The sequence below is a fragment of the Arvicola amphibius genome, chromosome 14 (assembly GCF_903992535.2).
Source record: "Arvicola amphibius chromosome 14, mArvAmp1.2, whole genome shotgun sequence".
NCBI lineage: Eukaryota > Metazoa > Chordata > Mammalia > Rodentia > Cricetidae > Arvicola > Arvicola amphibius.
Genome location: NC_052060.1, coordinates 5,645,554 through 5,666,095, shown reverse-complemented (window position 1 = coordinate 5,666,095; position 20,542 = coordinate 5,645,554). Strand labels below are relative to the sequence as shown.

General features: G+C 41.5%; 1 protein-coding gene and 1 pseudogene across 3 annotated transcripts in view; both read left to right on the top strand.

Annotated features, from left to right (window-relative positions):
* Positions 1-20,542, top strand: part of Snx27 (sorting nexin 27) — an 81,088-nt gene that overhangs the window by 37,227 nt on the left and 23,319 nt on the right. For all 3 annotated transcript variants that reach the window (XM_038311527.1, XM_038311529.1, XM_038311528.1), the window contains exons 3-5: positions 10,329-10,521; positions 13,241-13,305; positions 17,817-17,921. In XM_038311527.1, the coding sequence (XP_038167455.1) occupies positions 10,329-10,521; positions 13,241-13,305; positions 17,817-17,921 (363 nt within the window). The remainder of the gene's footprint in view (positions 1-10,328; positions 10,522-13,240; positions 13,306-17,816; positions 17,922-20,542) is intronic.
* LOC119801511 lies at positions 19,885-20,000 on the top strand (annotated as a pseudogene).

The following is a 20,542-nucleotide window of genomic DNA, read 5'->3' as shown; positions in this document are numbered from 1 at the left end:
AGCTTGCCTTGCCGACAGTAAACAAATGGGACACCTGCAGACAGAGCTCTCCCTGGTGCTTTCACTCTCCTCCAGTCTGCCAGCTTTGTAGAACACTTCTCAAGTTCCTCAGATTCGTTTTATGTGTGTGTTTTGTTCAGAATTTTATCAGTAGGTACATTGATTTGTACAAGTATGTAATAACTGGAGTAGAATCTTGAGTTTTATAGTTTTTCTTTATGTATAAAAGCTGTTATTGGTGGGCTGACTCTAACATTATAAAATCTGTACCCCCCCCCCTCCCAGACAGGGTTTCTCTGGGTAGCCCTGGTTGTCCTGGAACTAGCTCTTGTAGACCAGGCTGGCCTCGAACTCACAGAGATCCGCCTGCCTCTGCCTCCCGAGTGCTGGGATTAAAGGCATGCGCCACTGTCACCCAGCCATTCTTTTTTTTAATAACTCCTCTGCCTCTTTTTGATTTAATAGAATATTTGTCCTTACTATTGTTTTACTAGGTATAATTTATTCTATTGTCTTTTTTTGATTTTATTGATATTTGTTGGGCTCTACATTTTTCTCTGCTCCCCTCCCCCTTTCAACACTCCCCCAAAGTCCCCATGCTCCCAATTTACTCAGGAGATCTTGTTTTTTTCTACTTTCTATTTCCCATTTAGATTATATAAGTCGCTCTTGGTGTTCGCATTGTTGTCTAAGGTCTCTGGGATTGTGGTTTGTAGGCTGGCTTTCTTTGCTTTATGTTTAAAAACCACCTATGAGTGAGTACATGTGATAATTGTCCTTCTGGGTCTGGTTTACCTCACTCAAAATGATGTTTTCTAGCTCCATCCATTTTCCTGCAAAATTCAAGCTGTTATTTTTTTTTCTGCTGTGTAGTACTCCACTGTATATATGTACCACATTTTCCTTATTCCATTCTTCGGTCAAGGGGCATTTAAGTTGTTTCCAGCTTCTGGCTATGACAAACAGAGCTGCTATGAACATAGTTGAGCACATGTCCTTGTGGCACGACTGAGCATCCTTTGGATATGTACCCAAAAGTGGTATTACTGGGTCTTGAGGAAGGTTGTTTCCTAATTTTCTGAGACATCGCCACACTGACATCCAAAGGGCTTGTACCAGCTTGCATTCCCACCAGCAATGCAGAAGTGTTTCCTTTTCCCCACAACCTCTCCAGCATAAGTTGTCATCAGTGTTTTTGATCTTGGCTATTCTTACGGGTATAAGATGGAATCTCAGAGTTGTTTTGATTTGCATTTCTCTGATGACTAAGGATGTTGAACATTTCCTTAAGTGTCTTTCAGCCATTTTAGATTCCTCTGTTGAGAGTTCTCTGTTTAAGTCTGTACTCCATTTTTTAAAACTTGATTATGTGATCTTTTGGTGTCCAACTTCTTGAGTTCTTTGTCTATTTTGGAGATCAGACCTCCGTCTGACGTGGGGTTAGTGAAGATCTTTTCCCATTCTGTAGGCTGTCGTTTTGTCTTGTTGACTGTGTCCTTTGCTTTACAGAAGCTTCTCAGTTTCTGGAGGTCCCATTTATTAATTGTTTCTCTCAGTGTCTGTGCTGCTGGGGTTATATTTATATATATAACCAATGCGTTCAAGTGTACTTCCCATTTTCTCTTCTATGAGGTTCAGTGTGGCTGGCTTTCTGCTGAGGTCTTTGATCCATTTGGACTTGAGTTTTGTGCATGGTGATAGATACGGGTCTATTGTCATTCTTTTACATGTTGATATTCAGTTATGCCAGCACCACTTGTTAAATATGCTTTCTTTGTTCCATTTGATATTTTTTGCTTCTTTATCAAAGATCAAGTGTTCGAAGATGTGTGGATTGATATCCGGGTCTTCTATTCGGTCCTTCTGTCTGTTCTTATGCCAATACCAGGCTGTTTTCAGTACTGTAGTTCTGTAGTAGAGTTTGAAGTAAGGGATTGTGATGCCTCCAGAAAATCTTTTATTGCCCAGGATTGTTTTGGCTATCCTGGGTTTTTTGCTTTTCCAAATGAAGTTGAGTACCGTTCTTTTGAGGTCTTTGAAGAATTTTGCTGGGATTTTGATGGGCATTGCGTTGAATCTGTAGATTGCTTTTGGCTATTCTGTTTTCTTAGTGTTTGTTCTGTACACAATATACATTTTAATTTATAAGCATCAACTGTCAAATATTTTATTTTTTACTATTTTACCTATTATTTTACTTATTATTAGTGTGCACACTAATAATAATAATAATCGAAGATGTGTGTATATGGGGGGCATGTTCACATTGCTGTGTGCTTGTGGAGCCCAGAAGGAGCTGCTCCATCTCCTACCGTGGACTGTGAGGAACAAACCCCAGTGTCAGGCATCAGCACTTTTTATCTGCTGAGCCAAACTCAGTTACTTTTGTTGTTGTTCGTTTGTTTGTTTAGAAACAGCCTGGAGGGCTGGAGAGATGACTCAGTGGTTAGGAGCACTGGCTGCTCTCCCAGAGTTCCTGAGTTCAATTCCCAGTAACCACATGGTGGCTCACAACCATCTGAATAAGATCTGGCGCCCTCTTCTGCCGTGTGGGCACACATGGCAGCAGAATGTTATATACATAATAAATAAATTTAAAAAAAAAAAGAAACAGACCTGGAACTTTCTGTACAGATCAGGCTCGCCTTGAACTCACCGAGATCTGCCCGCCTCTGCTTCAAGTGCTGGAATTAAAGGTATGCAGAACTATACCTGGCTCCACCATTACTTTTAAAGAGACTTCAGTAAAAAAAAAAAAAAAAAAAGTATTTACCGTCATACCATTTCTGGTGTGGTTCATTACTTTGTATAAATCTAGTTTTCATCTGGTATCATATTCCCTCTGCGCGAATAACTTCAGTTAACATTGCATGCAAATCTGTTATAGACAATGTGTCCTCTTCAATTTCTGTGGGTCTGAAGTTTAAAAACAACAGTATCTTCTATATCACAGGCTGGCCTCCAAGGATGTCCTTGGACTTGTGGCCCTCCTGCAGGAAGCTCTTAAGTGCTGGGATTATGAGAATGTGCCACCATTCTCAGTTTATGTGATACTAGGGAGTGATCCAGAGACTCACAGGGTGGCTAAACTGTCTGCCTGAAAAAGTGTTGAGAGCCAGTTTCTGCAAGCCTATAATAATACATAGGGAGTTCCAGGCCAGTGTAGGATATAGTGTGAGACCCTGTCCCAAAAAGAAAAAACAAAAGCAACAAAAGTTTTGATTGCATGTCGAATATGGTGATACATACCTTACCCAGTACTTGGGAGGCAGAAAGAGGTAAATCTGAGTTTGGGGTCAGTCTGGTCTATATAGCAAGTTCCAAGCCAGTTGGCTGGCCTCAGACTCATAAAGATCTGCTTGCCTCTGCCTCCCAGGTGCTAGGATAAAAGGCATGAAATACCATTTCCAGCTTAAATTTTTTCTTTGCTTGCTTTAGTTTTTTGAGACAGGATTTCTCTGTAGACCTGGCTGTCCTGGAACTTGTTCTGTACACCAGACTGGCCTCAGACTCAGAGGTATGATTACCTCTGCCTCCTAAGTGCAGGAATTAAAAGTGTGCGCCACCACCGCCCAGCTGGAAGATATTTTTATAGGACACAGAATTATGGGTTGATGTTTTCTTTTACTATAAAAAAGCCACACCATGGGCCAGTGAGATTGGCTCAGAGGGCAAAAATGTGCCTGTTGCCAAGCCTGACAACTCGAGTATTCACATGGTAGAAGAGAACCAAGACCTGAGATACGGTTGCAAGGCTCGTGTGCAACACACACACACACACACACACAATGTAGGCTTCTGGTTTGCATAATTTGTTATGAGAAGCTTGTTTATTTTACTTTTTTAGTCTTTTTATATAATATTTTAGTTCCTTCTGGCTGCCTTCAAAGTTTTTCTTCATCTTTGATTTATCTAAGTCTTCTTAAAAAATAATTTATTTTTATTTTATGTTCATTGGTGTTTTACCTGCATGTACATCTGTGTGAGGGTGTCAGAAGCCCTCGAACTGGAGTTACAGACAAGTGTGAGCTGCCATGTGGGTGCTGGGGATCAAACCTGGGTTCTTTGGAAGAGCAGCCAGTGCTCTCAACCACTAAGCCATCCCTCCAGCCTGATTTATCTAAGTCTTAAGTGGGTTTTAGAAATTTTTCAGCTGGTGTGTCTATATTTCTTCAACTCTCCATTCTTTTTTCTTTCTTTAAGAAAATTTTTAGCTGGGTGGTGGTAGCACACACCTTTAATCCCAGCACTCGGGAGGCAGAGGCAGGCGGATCTCTGTGAGTTCAAGACCAGCCTGGTTTACAAGAGCTAGTTCCAGGACAGGCTCCAAAGCTACAGAGAAACCCTGTCTCGAAAAAAAAAAAAAAAAGAAAGAAAAATTTTTAAAGATTGTATATGGGTGGTTTGCCTTCATATATGATGTATGTTTGTGCACTACATTCATGCCTAGTACTCTTAGAGGACACAAGGGTGTGTAGAATTCCTTGGAACTGGTTACAGAGGATTGTGAGTTACCATGTGAGTACTGCAAACTGATTCTGGATCATCTGGAATATCAGCTAGTGCTCTTAATGTTAATATATTTCTCTCCAAGCCTCTCTCATCTTTCCGAGAGTCTAGTTCAGTGTTTGTTATACTGGTTTTGTGCTAGAGCTTTCGGATGCTCTGTTTTATGTCTTCTTTCTCTTGTTTCTGTCTAGATGGTTTTAACTCGTCTGTCTTTTTTAAATATTTATTTATTATGTATGCAGTATTCTGTCTGCGGGTATGCCTGCAGGCCAGAAGAGGGCACCAGACCTCATTACAGATGGTTGTGAGCCACCATGTGGTTGCTGGGAATTGAACTCAGGACCTTTGGAAGAGCAGGCAATGCTCTTAACCACTGAGCCATCTCTCCAGCCCACTGATCTGTCTTTAAGTCACTGTTTGTCATCATTGCACTGTCTCTCGCTGTGCTTTTTATTTCTGCCATTTCCACTTGATGTTTGCACCTGGTTTTCATCTTTCTTTCCTATTGTTGAAGTGTTCATGTTACACTTCCCCTTTAAACATTAGCTCTGTCAGCATGTTAACCACACCTGCTCTAATACCTTTGCTAGTTTCAGCGTCTGTCTTGGTCACTGTCCTATTGCTGTAAAGAGACACTATGGCCCTACAACTCTTAGAAGAGAAAGCATTTAATTGGAGGTTACTTATAGTTTCAGAGGTTTAGTCCATTTTCATGTTGGGTAGCATGGTGGCATGCTGGCAGGCATGATGCTGGAGAAGTACCTGAGAGTTCTGCCTCTGGATCCACAAGAAGAAAGAGAGCCACTGGGCCTGCTTGGGCATTTGAAACCTCAAACCCCCAGTGACACACTTCCTCTAACAAGGCCACACCTCCTAGTCCTTCTCAAGTAGTGCCAATCCCTAATAACTAAGCATTTAAATATTTGAGCCTGTGGTGCCATTCTTACTCAAGGCACCACAGCATCTGTGTTCTCACGTAGATGCATTATCTCGTAAGTAATGGGAAGGGAAGGAGAAGGGATACTCAGCTTTGCTGTTGTTTTTTAGTATTTGATTCCAAACTATCATGTGTGGGAAACTGTCAGCACTGAAATCAATATTTGAACCTCGAAGTGGCTGGGCCTTTTCTATTAAGGAGCTGAGCAAGTAGTCAAATGGGTTTGGGTTTTGTTGGAGCTATCCTTACCTTATTGACTGGCTGCAGCTCCTCTTGAATGGCTGCTGTTCCTGGTGTTTGGCTGCTGGGGAAGGCATTCAGGGGTTCTCAGTGTTCTTCCATCTTCTGAGTGTCTGTACAACAGGCAAGTTCTTTTTCTCTCTGCATTTATTTGTTTGTTGGTTTATTTATTTGCTGTAGGTGTGTATGGGGGTCAGAGGATGCCTCAGAGTTTCCACCATGTGGATGTTGAGGCAATATCTCAGACTGTTAGGTTTTTACAAGTACCTTTACCACTGGACCATCTCACCAGACCCTGTTCACCTGCTCTCTGTCATGGCAGAGGTGGATATTGTTTGGTCTACCTTTTGTTTAGGTAGGTCTTTGTCTCTGGTTCTTTAATTCTTCTGCCTTTTCTCCTTATTGAAGTCAAACCAACTCTGCAGTGTTTTCCCTTCATCAGACCTCTTGGTGTTAGTGTCACAGTAGGAACGTGGGCTGGCTTCCCTTCACTCCCAGGAATAGGGAGTGACTCCCTTTTACTTTTTCCAAAGTCTTTGCCCATGCCCTCTGCATCACGGGGTTTGCCGCTATCTTTTCTTAGTAGACAAAAAGGAACTGGGTAGTGGGTGGACATTGTGTCTGACTCCACCATTGCTAAATCACCTCTTGTATGCTTGAGCCACCAGGGGAAACTCTCTTTAGTCTCCTACAGTGTACCCAGTTTTTGTTGTTAGAGACCCATGGAAAAGGCTTGCAAGTCAGTGGGATGTATTGTGCCAGTGTGGTACGTCGGCATTCAGTGGACCTCCAGAGAGGTGCTAGGCACTTGTTTGGTAGGGTAAGGAGTTGGACAGAGATGTGGATACTGGCATTTAGAGATGGCACACTTTGAAGAAGGGGATGCAGGCTGGAGTGGAGAGTTCAATACCTCACTAGGGTCGCTGCACAAGGATGGCTTTTATGGCACACTGTCGGCTTTCTGGAGACTTAATGCATCACATGTCTGATTGATATCTTAAACTCCACCTTCAGACACTGCAGTATTTCCAATCTCTCTCTGCCAACTGGTTTCTTTTCTATGCTCACTTTCAGCTTTTGATTTGGTCTGTCAGACCTCGGTGCTCTTCTACCTCAAGTGGTGAAAGTTTTCCTAGTGCTTCCTAAATCCCAGATAGAAGCTAAAGCCATGTGTAACAGTTCCTGCCTACTGCATTCTTGTTTCTGTCTCTCCTGAGGCCCTTCCTTCTGGCTGGAAATTTTCATGCTTCTTTATATGCCTGTTAAATTTTTTGTTGGATACTAGATGCTGAATTTAATGCTATTAGACACTAGATTTTTGTCAGATTCCCACCCACTGCACCCCCAAGGCAGGGTTTCATTGTGTTGTGTAGCTGTGGTTGTCCTGGAGCTTGCTCTGTAGACCAAGCTGGCCTCAGACTCGAAGATGCACCTGCCTCTGCCTCCCGAGTGCTGGGATTAAAGGCGTGCACTAACGTACATGGCATTGTATAACTTTTTAAAAAACATAAAAAATTATAAAGTAAGTGTTAAGGATCAACCCGAGATCTTAGAGCATGCCGGGCAAGTGCAGGATGCGCGAGAACATCCCAGCTGGAGGAGCTCTTGGTCTAGAGCTAGTTCAGTCTCCTTCCTAGAGTAGCCTTTTGAGCTGTCTTCTAAATGACAAAAAAATTCAGGGAATTCTGTTTTCTTTTTTTCTGGTTGGAAAAAGGTGAGTTGTTCTAAACCCAGTGTGAACTCAGAGTTGTTCACTTACAGCTCCCCTAGTTGAGAGTTTTCCCCTGGGATTGCTAATCAATCAGAATTCAAGTGACCGGGAGGGGAATTTCTGGATCCTGTGTCTTTTTAGCACCTTCGTTCACGTGACCTCCTTGAGCCTTACTTTAGAAGCTACCCAGGCAGAGAGCCGCGTAGCTGTAGTGCTCATCTTACTTTCTTCCTTTTCTTAGGGATCACAGGTCCTCGCTGCCTGTTGTCCCATGACTGGAAAAGAGTTGCTTCCTGTCTTATGTCTAGCTTTCTGTTATTTATAGTAAGAAGTTGATTACAGACCACCTAAGGACATCCAGTTTGGGTGGCTTATATTTATATTTAGGGAAAACAGTTAAAAATTAATGTAAATATTTCTGACTTCAAAAGAAATATTAAAAGTTAAAAAAGAAGACAGTGAGAAAAAAATTGCCAGTAGAACTCCACATTATAGAAAAAATTACAAGTTCTTAGTAGTAAATATTGGCAAATAGTTTTTAGATCTTTCCCCTACTTTGTAGATATGGGTTCTTACTAGCATTCCTGGCTGGCCTTGACCTTTCTGTGTAGACCAGACTGACCTTGCTCTTGCCCTGTAGACCAGATTGGCCTTGGACTGGACTTGCTTGGTGTTAGACCAGACTGGCCATGAATTTGGTGTGTAGATCAGGGTGGCCTTGATTGAATTTGCAGTGATCCCCCTGCCTCTGTTTCTTGAGTGCATACATTACCACACTCTACTTAAGGTTTGAATGTGTGGGTAGAAAAAAGTTTGTTTAGGCACAAAAGTGTTCTCTATGAAGAAGAGTAATAAACTATACTCTTAGACTGCAGAGCTTTTTGCTGTTCATGGTGGAACTGATAGCAAGAAAGAAAGGGTTGCTATCTGGGCCAAGTCTGGTGGCCTAGCCCAGAGAAGTAGAAACAGTAGGATCAGGAGCTGAGAGCCAGCTTCAGTTAGCTACATAGGGAGACCATCACAAAACAAAGACACCCCAAAACCAAATAAATAAATAAATACAATTAAGAGCTTTTATTTTTCAAAAATTATAAAAAATGGGAGAAGATAGTCATACTGCACAAGTGAAAAGGATCAGCAAGAACAAAGAACAACAACATAAACTGGGCACCATGGGGCACACCTGTGATCAGATTGCATTTGGGAGGCAGAGGCTAGAGAGTCTCAGGTGTGAGTTCAGCCTGTGCTACACATTGAGTCCTTGTCTCAAAAACAACCCAACAAAAATCCCAGTGGAAAAACCATCCAGAGCTTGGAGTGGTGGCTTGTTCCTTTGGCGCTAGCAGGAGAATCACTTGAGCTCAGGAGCTTGGGGCCAACTGGGCAACATAGTGAAGCAAACAAACATCTCAAAACAAAGGACTCCAGGAGCCCTACCAATCCATGAGAAATGCACACAGATTTAAGGTAACAATAGGTGAGCCTCAAGAACTGGTATTTTATCAAAAAGGATACTCTAACAATGAATATAGGAAGAAATGTTCAACATAGAGACATTTCAAATGTTGAAAGACACTATGGATGTTTTAAAGAGACTGAATTCTTAAAGGCTGTAGTACTTTTTTACGTTTTATTCCTGAGACAGGGCTTCTCTGTGTAGCCCTGGCTGTCCTGGAACTCCCTCTGTAGACCAGTCTGCCTCTGGCTTCTGAGTGCTGAGAGAAAGGTGTGCCTGGCCAACTGTGAACTTTGAAAAGTTGGAATGTTTCAGATTGCGATGCTGATATTAATATGAGATTTGGAAATGATGAAGAAAGGCCTTAGTAAGTGATATACTCTGTGTCATGTTGACAGACTGTCCTGGCTAGTAACTGGGGAAAAATGAACTAGGATCATTCTGAAGTTTTTTCATATTCTTTCCATTGGCAGAAATACATTTCTTTTCGCATATCTCAGACTGGCCTTGAATTTGCTGTATAGCTGAGGGTGACCCTGAACTTCTGTCTATACCTCCTGAGTATTGGGATTATGTTATGCTCCACAGTGCCTGGTTTCTCTGGTGCTTGGCTCCTCCTGCTAGGAACTCAGGATTCCTGCATTCAGCAAGCATTCTACAAATTATACTTCCTTCCCAGCCCTTAAAAGGATTTTTTTCAAGATGCTAAGGAAAGGAGTGTAAGTTGTTAAAAATCCTGCGGCTTAGTTGGACACTGTCTCCTGAGGTTAAGTGTACATATCTTAGTTGGACACTGTCTCCTGAGGTTAAATGTACATATCTTAGTTGGACACTGTCTCCTGAGGTTAAGTGTACATATCTTAGTTGGACACTGTCTCCTGAGGTTAAATGTACATATCTTAGTTGGACACTGTCTCCTGAGGTTAAGTGTACATATCTTAGTTGGACACTGTCTCCTGAGGTTAAGTGTACATATCTTAGTTGGACACTGTCTCCTGAGGTTAAATGTACATATCTTAGTTGGACACTGTCTCCTGAGGTTAAGTGTACATATCTTAGTTGGACACTGTCTCCTGAGGTTAAGTGTACATATCTTAGTTGGACACTGTCTCCTGAGGTTAAATGTACATATCTTAGTTGGACACTGTCTCCTGAGGTTAAATGTACATATCTTAGTTGGACACTGTCTCCTGAGGTTAAGTGTACATATCTTTGAAGCCTTGGTTCAGTTCCCATTTCTGTGTGTACAACAGGAGACTTGTATATAGACATTTATGGCAGTATTGTTCACATTGCTAGCTAAATTTCCAGACAGCCCAAATGCCATCTGTGAGAGAAGAAATAGAACAGAAAGGACCATGGTTGGTGAGATGGCCCAACAGGTAAAGGCCACCTGGCCTGAAAACCTGATGACTTTGCCTGGGACCCTCGTGAGTGGAGGTGACTGTGACTTTCTTGTTCTTCTGTCTCATCAGGTGTACAACGTTTACATGGCAGGGCGGCAGCTTTGTTCTAAGCGGTACCGGGAATTTGCCATCCTGCATCAAAACCTGAAAAGGGAGTTTGCCAACTTTACATTTCCTCGACTCCCAGGAAAGTGGCCGTTCTCATTATCAGAGCAACAGCTCGATGCCCGGCGTCGCGGACTGGAGGAATATCTAGAAAAGGGTAAGCCAGACTTGATTACTTGTAGGTAAGGGCACTTGTCATTAAATCTAATGACCTGAGTTCAGTCTCCAAGACCCACGTGGTAGAAGGAGAGAACCAGTTCACACAGGTTGTCCTCCCCTGACCGTCACTCCTTTGCAGTGGTAGGTGTGTGCCCCACCCAAATGAATAAATGTAAGTTTTAAAAATGTTTAAAAGGATAAGGGGATAGCACACGCCTTTAATCCCAGCACTTGGGAGGCAGAGGCAGGTGGATCTCTGTGAGTTTGAGGCCAGCCTGGTCTACAGAGTGAGTTCCAGGACAGCCAGGGCTACACAGTGAAACCTTGTTTCAAAGAACCAAAAGACCAAAAAAAAAAGTAAACTAGTTCATTAAACTTTACTATGCTAAGTGGACATTGTTTCTGATCCCTAAATTGCATACCTGTGTTTCATAAAAACCAGTAGTGTAAGGAAGTTATGTTTTAGATGAGAAGTAGTAAATGACCTAGGCTCTGAAGGCCAAAATGTGCTCTGCAGTAATAGTGTCCCTCTTCGCTAGCTTGCAGAGACTTCCTAACAGAAAAATGAATGCTTTTGGTAGCCCTTGGTTGGCTTTTATTTAAAGGGTCATATTTACCTATAAATACATATTACGCTGCATTGATGATTGATTCTTGGCTCATAGCACGTTGTATATAAACATTCCTTTTATAGCTGTAAAGGTTTACTCAGCTGTAGGCCATCTAAAGTCTCCTTGTTCTCAACAGCCTATAGGTAGAATCAATGAAACTTTGAAATGATAATGTGGGTTTCTGTGCGTGTAGATACTAGAATCTGTGTTTTTCTAGAAAGGCAAAGAAATGACACAGATCTGAGTAAGATAATCTCGTGGTCATGAGGAGAGACTCGCCTGGCTCTTTTGTCACAGCTGATTATTATTGCTAGCTGTGTGTCTTAGTCACTGTTCTTCTGCTTTGAGCAGATACTGTGACCAAGACAGCTTATAGAAGAAAGCATTGAATTGGGGGTTTGCTTACCGTATCAGAGGGTAAGTCATGGCTGTCCTCATGGCCAGAGCATAGTATCAGGCAATCAGGCTGTCAGGCCTGGCACTAGAACCAGAGCCGTAGTTGAGAGATTACATTTCATCCACAAGAGAGGCATAAGCTATAGAAACCTCAAAGCCCATCCCCAGTGTCACACTTCCTCCAGCAAGGCCACTCTGCCCAGTTCCCACCAGACAGTTCCAACAACTGAGAATGAAGCATTTGAACACATGAGCCTATGGGGGCCATTCTCATTCAGACCACCACATTGTGCAGTGGGTTCTTTAGAATATTAGTTTGATGGAGGAGGGTGATCTGTATATCTGTTGTTTCATTGGTTAATTAATAAAGAAAACTGCTTGGCCTGGTAGGTCAGAACATAGGTAGGCGGAGTAGACAGAACAGAATTGTGGGAGAAAGAAAGCAGAGTTAGCAGACGCTTCAGGCAGTCGCCATAGGCAGTTGCCATGCCTCTCCTCTCTGAGTTGGATGCAGGTTACTCTCCTGGTAAGCGACCATATCATGGTGCTACACAGATTTACTAAATATGGGTTAGTCAAGATGTGAGAATTAGCCAATAAGAGGCTAAAACTAATGGGCCAAACAGTGTTTAAATGAATACAGTTTCCGTGTAATTATTTTGGGTAAAACTAGCCAGGTGGCGGGAAGCGGCCCTCCGCCTCAACACTACATTAGTTTGAAGGAATAATGTGTAAAGACTAACTGACCCAATTCAGTTTGAAATTAAAACAAAACAGAACACCCCAACAAAATTAACTCTGACAGTGAACCTTATTCCTGAAGAACTATTTCCTGCATTGAAGTGATGTTTTGCTACAGTAGCCTGGCCTCTGAACACGCCATGGGCACGTTACAGAGGGTACTTTAAACTGTGCCATAAAGTCCTCAGTGTTGTTTATCATCCTGGGGTGGTGGGTACCTTTCTTCATTCATCATCCTGGGGTGGTGGGTACCTTTCTTCGATTAGACAACAAGTTACTTATTACCTGCTTCTCTCTTTCCTTCCTTCCTTTCTTCTCACTTCCTCTCCCCATTGTCTTGCTCTGTGTGCCTCTCTGTCTTTCTGTCTGTCTTCCTTAGATCACTTTGTAAGTGAAGTTAGGTGCTCTGTTGCTCTCAAGTTCTTGGTTTACCTGTCCCGTTTCCAAATTGATGTTAGATGTTCTCTGACTTGCTGTTCCTAGGACAAATAAATGTTTTTCCTTTGCATTTCAGTTTGATATTTGGTTTATTCTTACCTGACCTTTTTCTTTCTTCCATTGTCTTTTCCCTTATGTTCTGACTTGATAATTGATCCCACAGGACTTAAGAGTTAAATGTGCTATGTTCTTTTGTGTTTAACATTTTTAGCAAACTACATCTTTATATTTCCTTTTATTGTACTGTTTTATATCATTTAGGCGAATTGTTTGTCATGCCTTAGGTTTACAGCTAAGGATACATATAATATACTAGGTTACAGTTACCTGTTACCCATGATTTAAACATTTTCTGTGTCCTTTTTGATACAAGGAACTTGCAGTGAACCTTTTGCTTCAGCCTCCCAAGTACTAGAATTGTAGATGTGTATGACCATGCTTAGCTCTGACAATTTAAATGTAAACCTTGATATATTCTTTAATATTCTTGATTTAGGGCCTGATGCTAGATATTGTTTTTGTTCTCTTCAGTGTGTTCAATCCGAGTCATTGGTGAGAGCGACATCATGCAGGAGTTCCTGTCAGAATCTGACGAGGTAGGTGAGCACCCACCGCACTAACAGCTTCTGCTTAGCTCCTTGTGGGCAAAAATGTAGATACTGCTTATGGGATAAGTTGCAATTGACTCTCTAAACAGCTGTATTTCTTCCATTTCTTTTTCATATATATCTACCATTTAAGATCTAGAGCCAGTTTTACTTTCTCTTCTTTTTGTTTTAATTTTTTTTTAGTTATTCTATAAAATAATAAATTCCATCATGGTATTTTCAGTTACGCACATGTATATGTGCAGATGCACATGCACACACCTTTGTATTCTGTCCAGGCTCACCCTCATTGTGTTTCCTGTCCTTCCCCCTGCCTTTGTTTTCCATTTACATTTATGCAGTTGAGTCTCAGATGAGAGAAGAACGTGACAGTCGCTTTTCCCTACTGCATTGTTCTCTTTTCTTCCCTTCCTCTTTCCTCCACGTCCATGTCCTGCACATATGTTAAGCTATGAGAGAAAGCATGCAGTGCTTGTCTTCTGAGTCTGGTTGACTTTGAACAGGATGGTCTCCAGCTCTACCCATTTTCCTGTGAGTCTTCTGTTTTCCTCTCAGTTGGAGCTGGAAGATACTTGCTTCTTTTCACTGTACTGTTCCTCTGCATGCCTACCTGCCTATTTCCCTCTTTGTTTGCTGTTTTTGAAGTTATTTTAAAGGTAATTTTTTTCATCTGATGACAAATGGCCGCCACAGTGGTTATTCTGGACCTGCATGTTGGTAAATTATTTCTTCTTGAGATACAAGTTTCTTTCTGTATTTCTGAGGTAATGTTTTGATTATTTCTTCATTGTCTGGTGGACACTGATGCATCAACAAATATCAAATATGATGATTTGCTTCCTGTAGAGTGCTGTAAGATTATGTAGAAGTGACATAGTGGCCTGCTGATCCCAAAGCTCCCAAGGCACTGGGTTTAGGGTCTCTCTTATGTTGGGGAACTGTCTTAATGGTATATGTGGCAGAACTAATTGAGAATTCACTGCCATAATTCTGCTGCCATGAGAAAATGCTCCTCTGTGTTCTCCCCTCCTCTCCTATCTTCCCCCCTCCCTTCCATCACTCCATCCCTGCTTCTCTGCCCCCTGAATAAAAGCTTGGCTCTTTCATGTTAAAGAAAAAAACAAAATTTTATTCTTTGTAGTAACCATTTTTCTTTGTTCACAGCTAAGTTTCTAGAGGACTGTTCTATTTTGCACCATTTTCCCACTTAAAAGTTTGAAACTTGAGCAAGGTGGTGGTGCATGCCTTTAATCCAGCACTTAGGAGGCAGAGACAGGTGAATCTCTGTGAGTTCGAGGCCAGCCTGGCTACACTAGCTAATTCCAAGTTTGAAACTTTCCCACAGTTTTCAGGATTTAGTTTGAACTCCTACAAAACACTCACAAGGTACACATTGTGATCTGCCCCTCTCCCCCATCCCATCCATACCCCTGTCTGGTACATTGTTATTCCAGTACTTTGGTACTTTCTCTTTATGATGCTATGAAACCTATGAAATAGCTTTTAACATTTGTTTATTTATTGTGTGTGTGCCTGTACATGCAGTGTAGCACATACAACACGGTAGACACCTTGGGGAGCAATTAGTTCCTTCTTTCTGTTATGTGGGTTTTGGGGACCGAACTTGTCAAGGTCATCAGGTGTGGTGGCAAGTGCCTTTGTCAGCTGAGCAAACCTGCTGACCCTTTCATTGCTCTGGAGTACTTTTTATTTCTTTAATCCATGGCATTCCCTAGAGTTTATGTCCTCTTCCGCCTTCCCTCACTTTGTACTGCTAATCCTTTAGAGCAGATCAGAGTCACTCCTCCCTGACCACCCTGCTGGGTCTCCGATCTTTTCGGTTCTTCGCACCATCCCATGAGTTGCTCTGTCTGTCTCTGGAGTGGAGTCTGTTCTTTGTTCTCTGACTTTCTCAGTCACTGTGCTCTGCAGAGGCAGTTTCTAGTCTGCCGTTTTCCAGGTCCACCTTCTCTTTGAAGTCTTTTTTCTCCGATAACACAAGTCATCAATTTTTCATCCTACCAAGAACTTCTGCAGTTAGTACCACCCAGTCATCATGTTGTTGCCATCTCATTTTCTAATTTTTATACATATAATCAGTTTGTCACTTTATATTTTTAGCTTACAAGAGTGTGTGAGCTACCAGTAGGTAAGAGCTAAATCTTGATTATCTTTATATCCCCAGTGCCTTACCACAGTATCACGCATGTTGGAGGTGCTTAATAAGTGTTAATTGGATAGAAGGATGCATATGTAATACTAATGTATTGTCCATCAGTTATTTAATGTGTACGTATCTTGTTTTCTGACTAGATTATAGGCTTCTTATAGAATAAGGGTATAAAGAATAATAGTATCCTCCCCTTGTCCATGGTTTTACTTTGTTATCTGTGGTCAGCCATAGTCTAAAAATATAAAATACAATATTTCAGAAATAAACACTTTGTAAGCTTCAAATTGTGTGGCATTCTGAGTACCATGATAAAGCTTTATGTCATCTGTGCTGTCCCATTTGGGACCTAAATGATCTTGTCCAGTATATCTACTCCGCATATACCACCTTCCTGGTAGTCACCTAGTAGTCTGGTCAGTTATCACAGTGCCTGCTCTAGTATCACACACAGTGCTTGCTATATTCAAATAATCCTTAATGATGCCCTCAATGCCTGAGAGTAAGGTTAGCAATCACATAGATCCAAAGGAAGCCATAGAGTACTTCCCTCACAACAGTAAGAAAAAGAATCCTGGTAAGATTGCCAGGGTCTGTAGTAGGATTGTCCCTTCTACCCTTCTACCTATGAAATTATGGACAAGAAAAAGTAAATTTGGGGCTGGAGAGATGGCTCGGTGGTTAAGAGCACTGGCTGCTCTTCCAGAGGATCTGGGTTCAATTCCCAGCACCCATATTTCAGCTCACAACTGTCTGTAACTCCAGTTCCCTGGGATCTGGGATCTGACATCTTCATGTCAATGTACGTAAAATAAAGTTAAATTGAAAAAAAAGTAAATTTATGCTGATTTGCTGGAGCACCTTAAGCTATAAAGTTATAGCTACAGTGCATGATAATTGTGTGTTTTAGTACCAACCACGGTTCCTGGCATCCATTGTGGATCTTGAAACATAAGCCTGTGGGTAAGGAGGAAGCTATTGTAGTGTTTAGTGTACTTTTAGACAAAGAATAGTAAATTTTTTAATGGTCAATAAAAATGAACTTATTCCTAGGTGGTTATTTCTCAGTAATAAAAATTAAACAATTTCTGGCTGGAGAGAAGGCTTGGCGGTTGAAAGTACTGACTGCTCTTTCTGAAGAGTTCAATTCCCAGCACCCACATGGCAGCTCGTGACTGTGTAACTCCAGTTCCAGGGGACTGGATATCCATGGCAAAACACCAATGCACATTAAATAAAAATAGACATATACATATATATATATATATACATATACACACACACATATATATATATATACATACATATATAAAAGAAGAGGAAAAAATGACAAGATCAAAAATTTGTTGAAGCTTAGCAATGGTGGTTCATGTCTATAATCCCAGCATTCTAGAGACCAAGGCAGGAAGATGGCCTTGAGTTCATGGTGAGCCTGGGCTACAAGGCAAAACCGTTTAAAGAAGCAAAACAGAAAGACAAACTGTATTAGAAAAATATATTGAGGCTAGAGAAATGGTTAGCAGTTAGGAGCCTTTGTTGCTCTTGCTGAGAACGTAGTTTCAGTTACCAGCAACTGAATGGTGGCTCCCAGCTAATTTGTCCTCTGGTTCCAGAGGATGCAAAGATCTTCCTGATCTCTGTAAGCGCTGGACATGCACGTGGTGCACATACATACATGTAGGCAACACCATACACATAAAATTAATCTAAAAAAATACAAAAAAAGAAAAATGTGTTATTATCAAAAGCCATGAGGTTTTTTTGTATGTGTGTGTGTGGTGCTAGAGCCCTAAGCATTGTAGGCAAGCATTCTTGTACTGAGCCATACCCCCAACTCTGTTTTTAATTAAGTAAAATAAGAATTGTATAGTCTTTGCTAGAAAAATGGGCATGACACTAGTTTAGATCCCTAAGTCTTATCCATTTTTTCCTTTTGAAGATGGTCTGATCATATCAAGATTCAGAAAGGACACCAGCATATCCCTTAAGCAGATCTACTGCTCAGTTACTCGACACATGTTGAGACCGCGCCTGTCTGTTGTTTCTCTCCTCTGTGGGTTCTGAATGGAGTGACAAAGAGTGACCCAAAATCTCATCTGGACTCCATCTAGACATTCTCAACAGTATTCTGTTTTGAAATGGGAACATGAGTTAAACTTATGTACCTAAAGTTAGCTGTATGAGTTGTAAATATATTAACTTTTAAGACTTTGTTTTTTCTCATTTTAATAGAATTTATTTCCTATTTCTTACACTAGATTATTGTTTTGCTAGCATTGTAGCAAGGATTGAAAATTTACTGGGCTGCAAATGTTTTCTTTTCCTTTAGAATTACAATGGTGTGTCTGATGTAGAGCTGAGAGTAGCTTTACCGGATGGAACAACAGTCACCGTCAGAGTTAAAAAGAACAGCACTACAGACCAAGTGTACCAGGTAAATTAAACCTGAGCAAGTCGGCTTGACATTGGAAGATGTGACGATGGGTAAAAAATTAAATGAGCTAATATGTACAAAATGTTCAGGGTACACTTGCTAATTCATATTGCTAATGTGAAGTAATTTTGCCCTTAAAAGAAAGGTATATGAGAGCTGGGTGTATTGATGTGTGTTTGTAATCCTAGCATTTGGGAAGCTAAGGCAAGAATGTTGAAAGTACTAGGGTAGCCAGGACTATATAACAAAACCTTGTATTTAAAAAAAAAAAAAAAAAAAAAAAAAAAGGTACAGTAAATATCCCAGAGTGCAGTGGTTATAATTCTCTGTTGTTGTAAAAACAAAACAACCCTCTTTTAAAAATGCTGTGTGTGTTAGGTGGTGGTGGCGCACGCCTTTAATCCCAGCACTCGGGAAGCAGAGGCAGATCTCTGTGAGTTCGAGACCAGCCTGGTCTACAAGAACTAGTTCCAGGACATGCTCCAAAGCTACAGAGAAACCCAGTCTTGAAAAACCTTAAAAAAAAATGCTGTATGTAGCCAGGCAGTGGTCGCACACGCCTTTAATCCCAGCACTCGGGAGGCAGAGGCAAGCAGATCTCTTGAATTTGAGGCTAGCCTGGTCTACAGAGCAAGTTCCAGGATAGCCAGAGCTGCACTGAGAAACCCTGTCTCCAGAAAACAAAAGTTAAAAGAAAAATGTGTACGTATGTGGTATGTTCAGGTTTATGAGCAGGTTTGCATGTATACATGTGTGTTTGTGCGTGTGTCGGCTTGTGCATTCTTGTACTTGTGGAGATCAGAGGTTGACATTATTTTCTTCCTAAATATTAGGTATCACTCTCTGTCTTATTCCTTGAGACAGAATCTTTAGGCTGTTGACCAGCAAGCTCTTGCAGTCCTCCTGACTTCACCCCTGACAGTGCTGGGTCTTGAGTACATATAGGTCGTCTCACCCTTTTATGTGAGTGCTAGGGATTCAGACTCAGACCCTCATGCTTGTCCAGCAAGTGCTCTTACCACGAAGCCATCTCCCTAGTCCCCTCAAAGCTTGTATGTGTGGGTTATATGCTCATGCGTGTGCTTGTAGAGGTGCACATGTATGTTGTAATGTACATGTATGTATGCTTGTGGAAGCCAGAGGTGCCTTCTTAGGTTGCCCCCACCTTACAGAGTAAGGCAAGGTCTCTTGCCAAATGATTTAGCAAGTCTTTCTAGCCAACTTGATTTTGGGATTCCTTGTCTCCGCCTCCTAGGGACGTGGTTACAAGTAGCCCAGAGTTCTTATGGGTGTGAGAGACTGAACCGTGCTTCTCACACTTGCACAGCAACTCCTTTACCCACAGAGCCATCTTTCCAGCCTTGCAAAACACTTGTTTCATATATCATACATTTCTCCATACGCTTCTTGTTATGGTGTTAGGGCCTTGGGCAAGTATTCTACCACTGAACTACTCTCCCAGTCCCTTCATCAGTTATGTGTAGTAACTATCAACATCAAGATTCTGCCACGTTTACACCATGCACCCTTTCCCTGTCCTCTGAAGGTCTCCCCTCTCCTCCTCCTCCTCCTCATCTTCTTTTTTTTTTTTTTTTTTTTTTTTTCAAAATCCATACTAGACCTGTGTCTACGCCAGCATTCATCTAAAACATGCACATTCTTTCTACATAACCAATGCCATTATCAGATTTTTAAAATGGCACCATGGGGCTGGAGAGATGGCTTAGTGGTTAAGAGCACTGGCTGCTCTTCCAGAGGACTTGGGTTCAATTACCAGCACCCACATGGCAGCTAACAGCTGTCTGTAACTCCAAGATGCCACTCTCACATGCAGATACATGCAGGCAAAATACCAATGTACGTAAAATAAAATAAAATAAAAATATTAAAAAACAAAAGGGTACCATTTCTTATTACTAATTAACTCCATAGTTAGAAATTTTCAATTATCAAAATAAATTTTGTCTACACCATACCACCCTGAAAGTGCCCGATCTCGTCTGATCTCGGAAGCTAAGCACTCGGGCCTGGTTAGTACTTGGATGGGAGACTGCCTGGGAATATCAGGTGCTGTAGGCTGGGGCTGGAGAGATGGCTCAAAGGTTAAGAGCACAGGCTGTTCTTCCAGAGGTCCTGAGTTCAATCCCCAGCAACCACATGGTGATTGACAGCCATCTGTAATTTGATCTGGTTCCCTTTTCTGGCATGCAGACCAAACACTGTATAATTAATAAATAAATTTTTTATAGTTGGTTTGTTAAAAATCTGGTTGAAAGTCCATCAAAATCCCAGCAAAATTCTTCAAAGTCCTCAAAAGAACGGTACTCAACTTCATTTGGAAAAGCAAAAAACCCAGGATAGCCAAAATAATCCTGGGCAATAAAAGATCTTCTGGAAGCATCACAATCCCTGACTTCAAACTCTACTACAGAGCTACAGTACTGAAAACAGCCTGGTATTGGCATAAGAACAGACAGGAGGACCAATGGAACCGAATAGAAGACCCAGATATCAATCCACACATCTTGGAACACCTGATTTTGATAAAGAAGCAAAAAATATCAAATGGAACAAAGAAGCATGTTTAACAAGTGGTGCTGGCATAACTGAATATCAACATG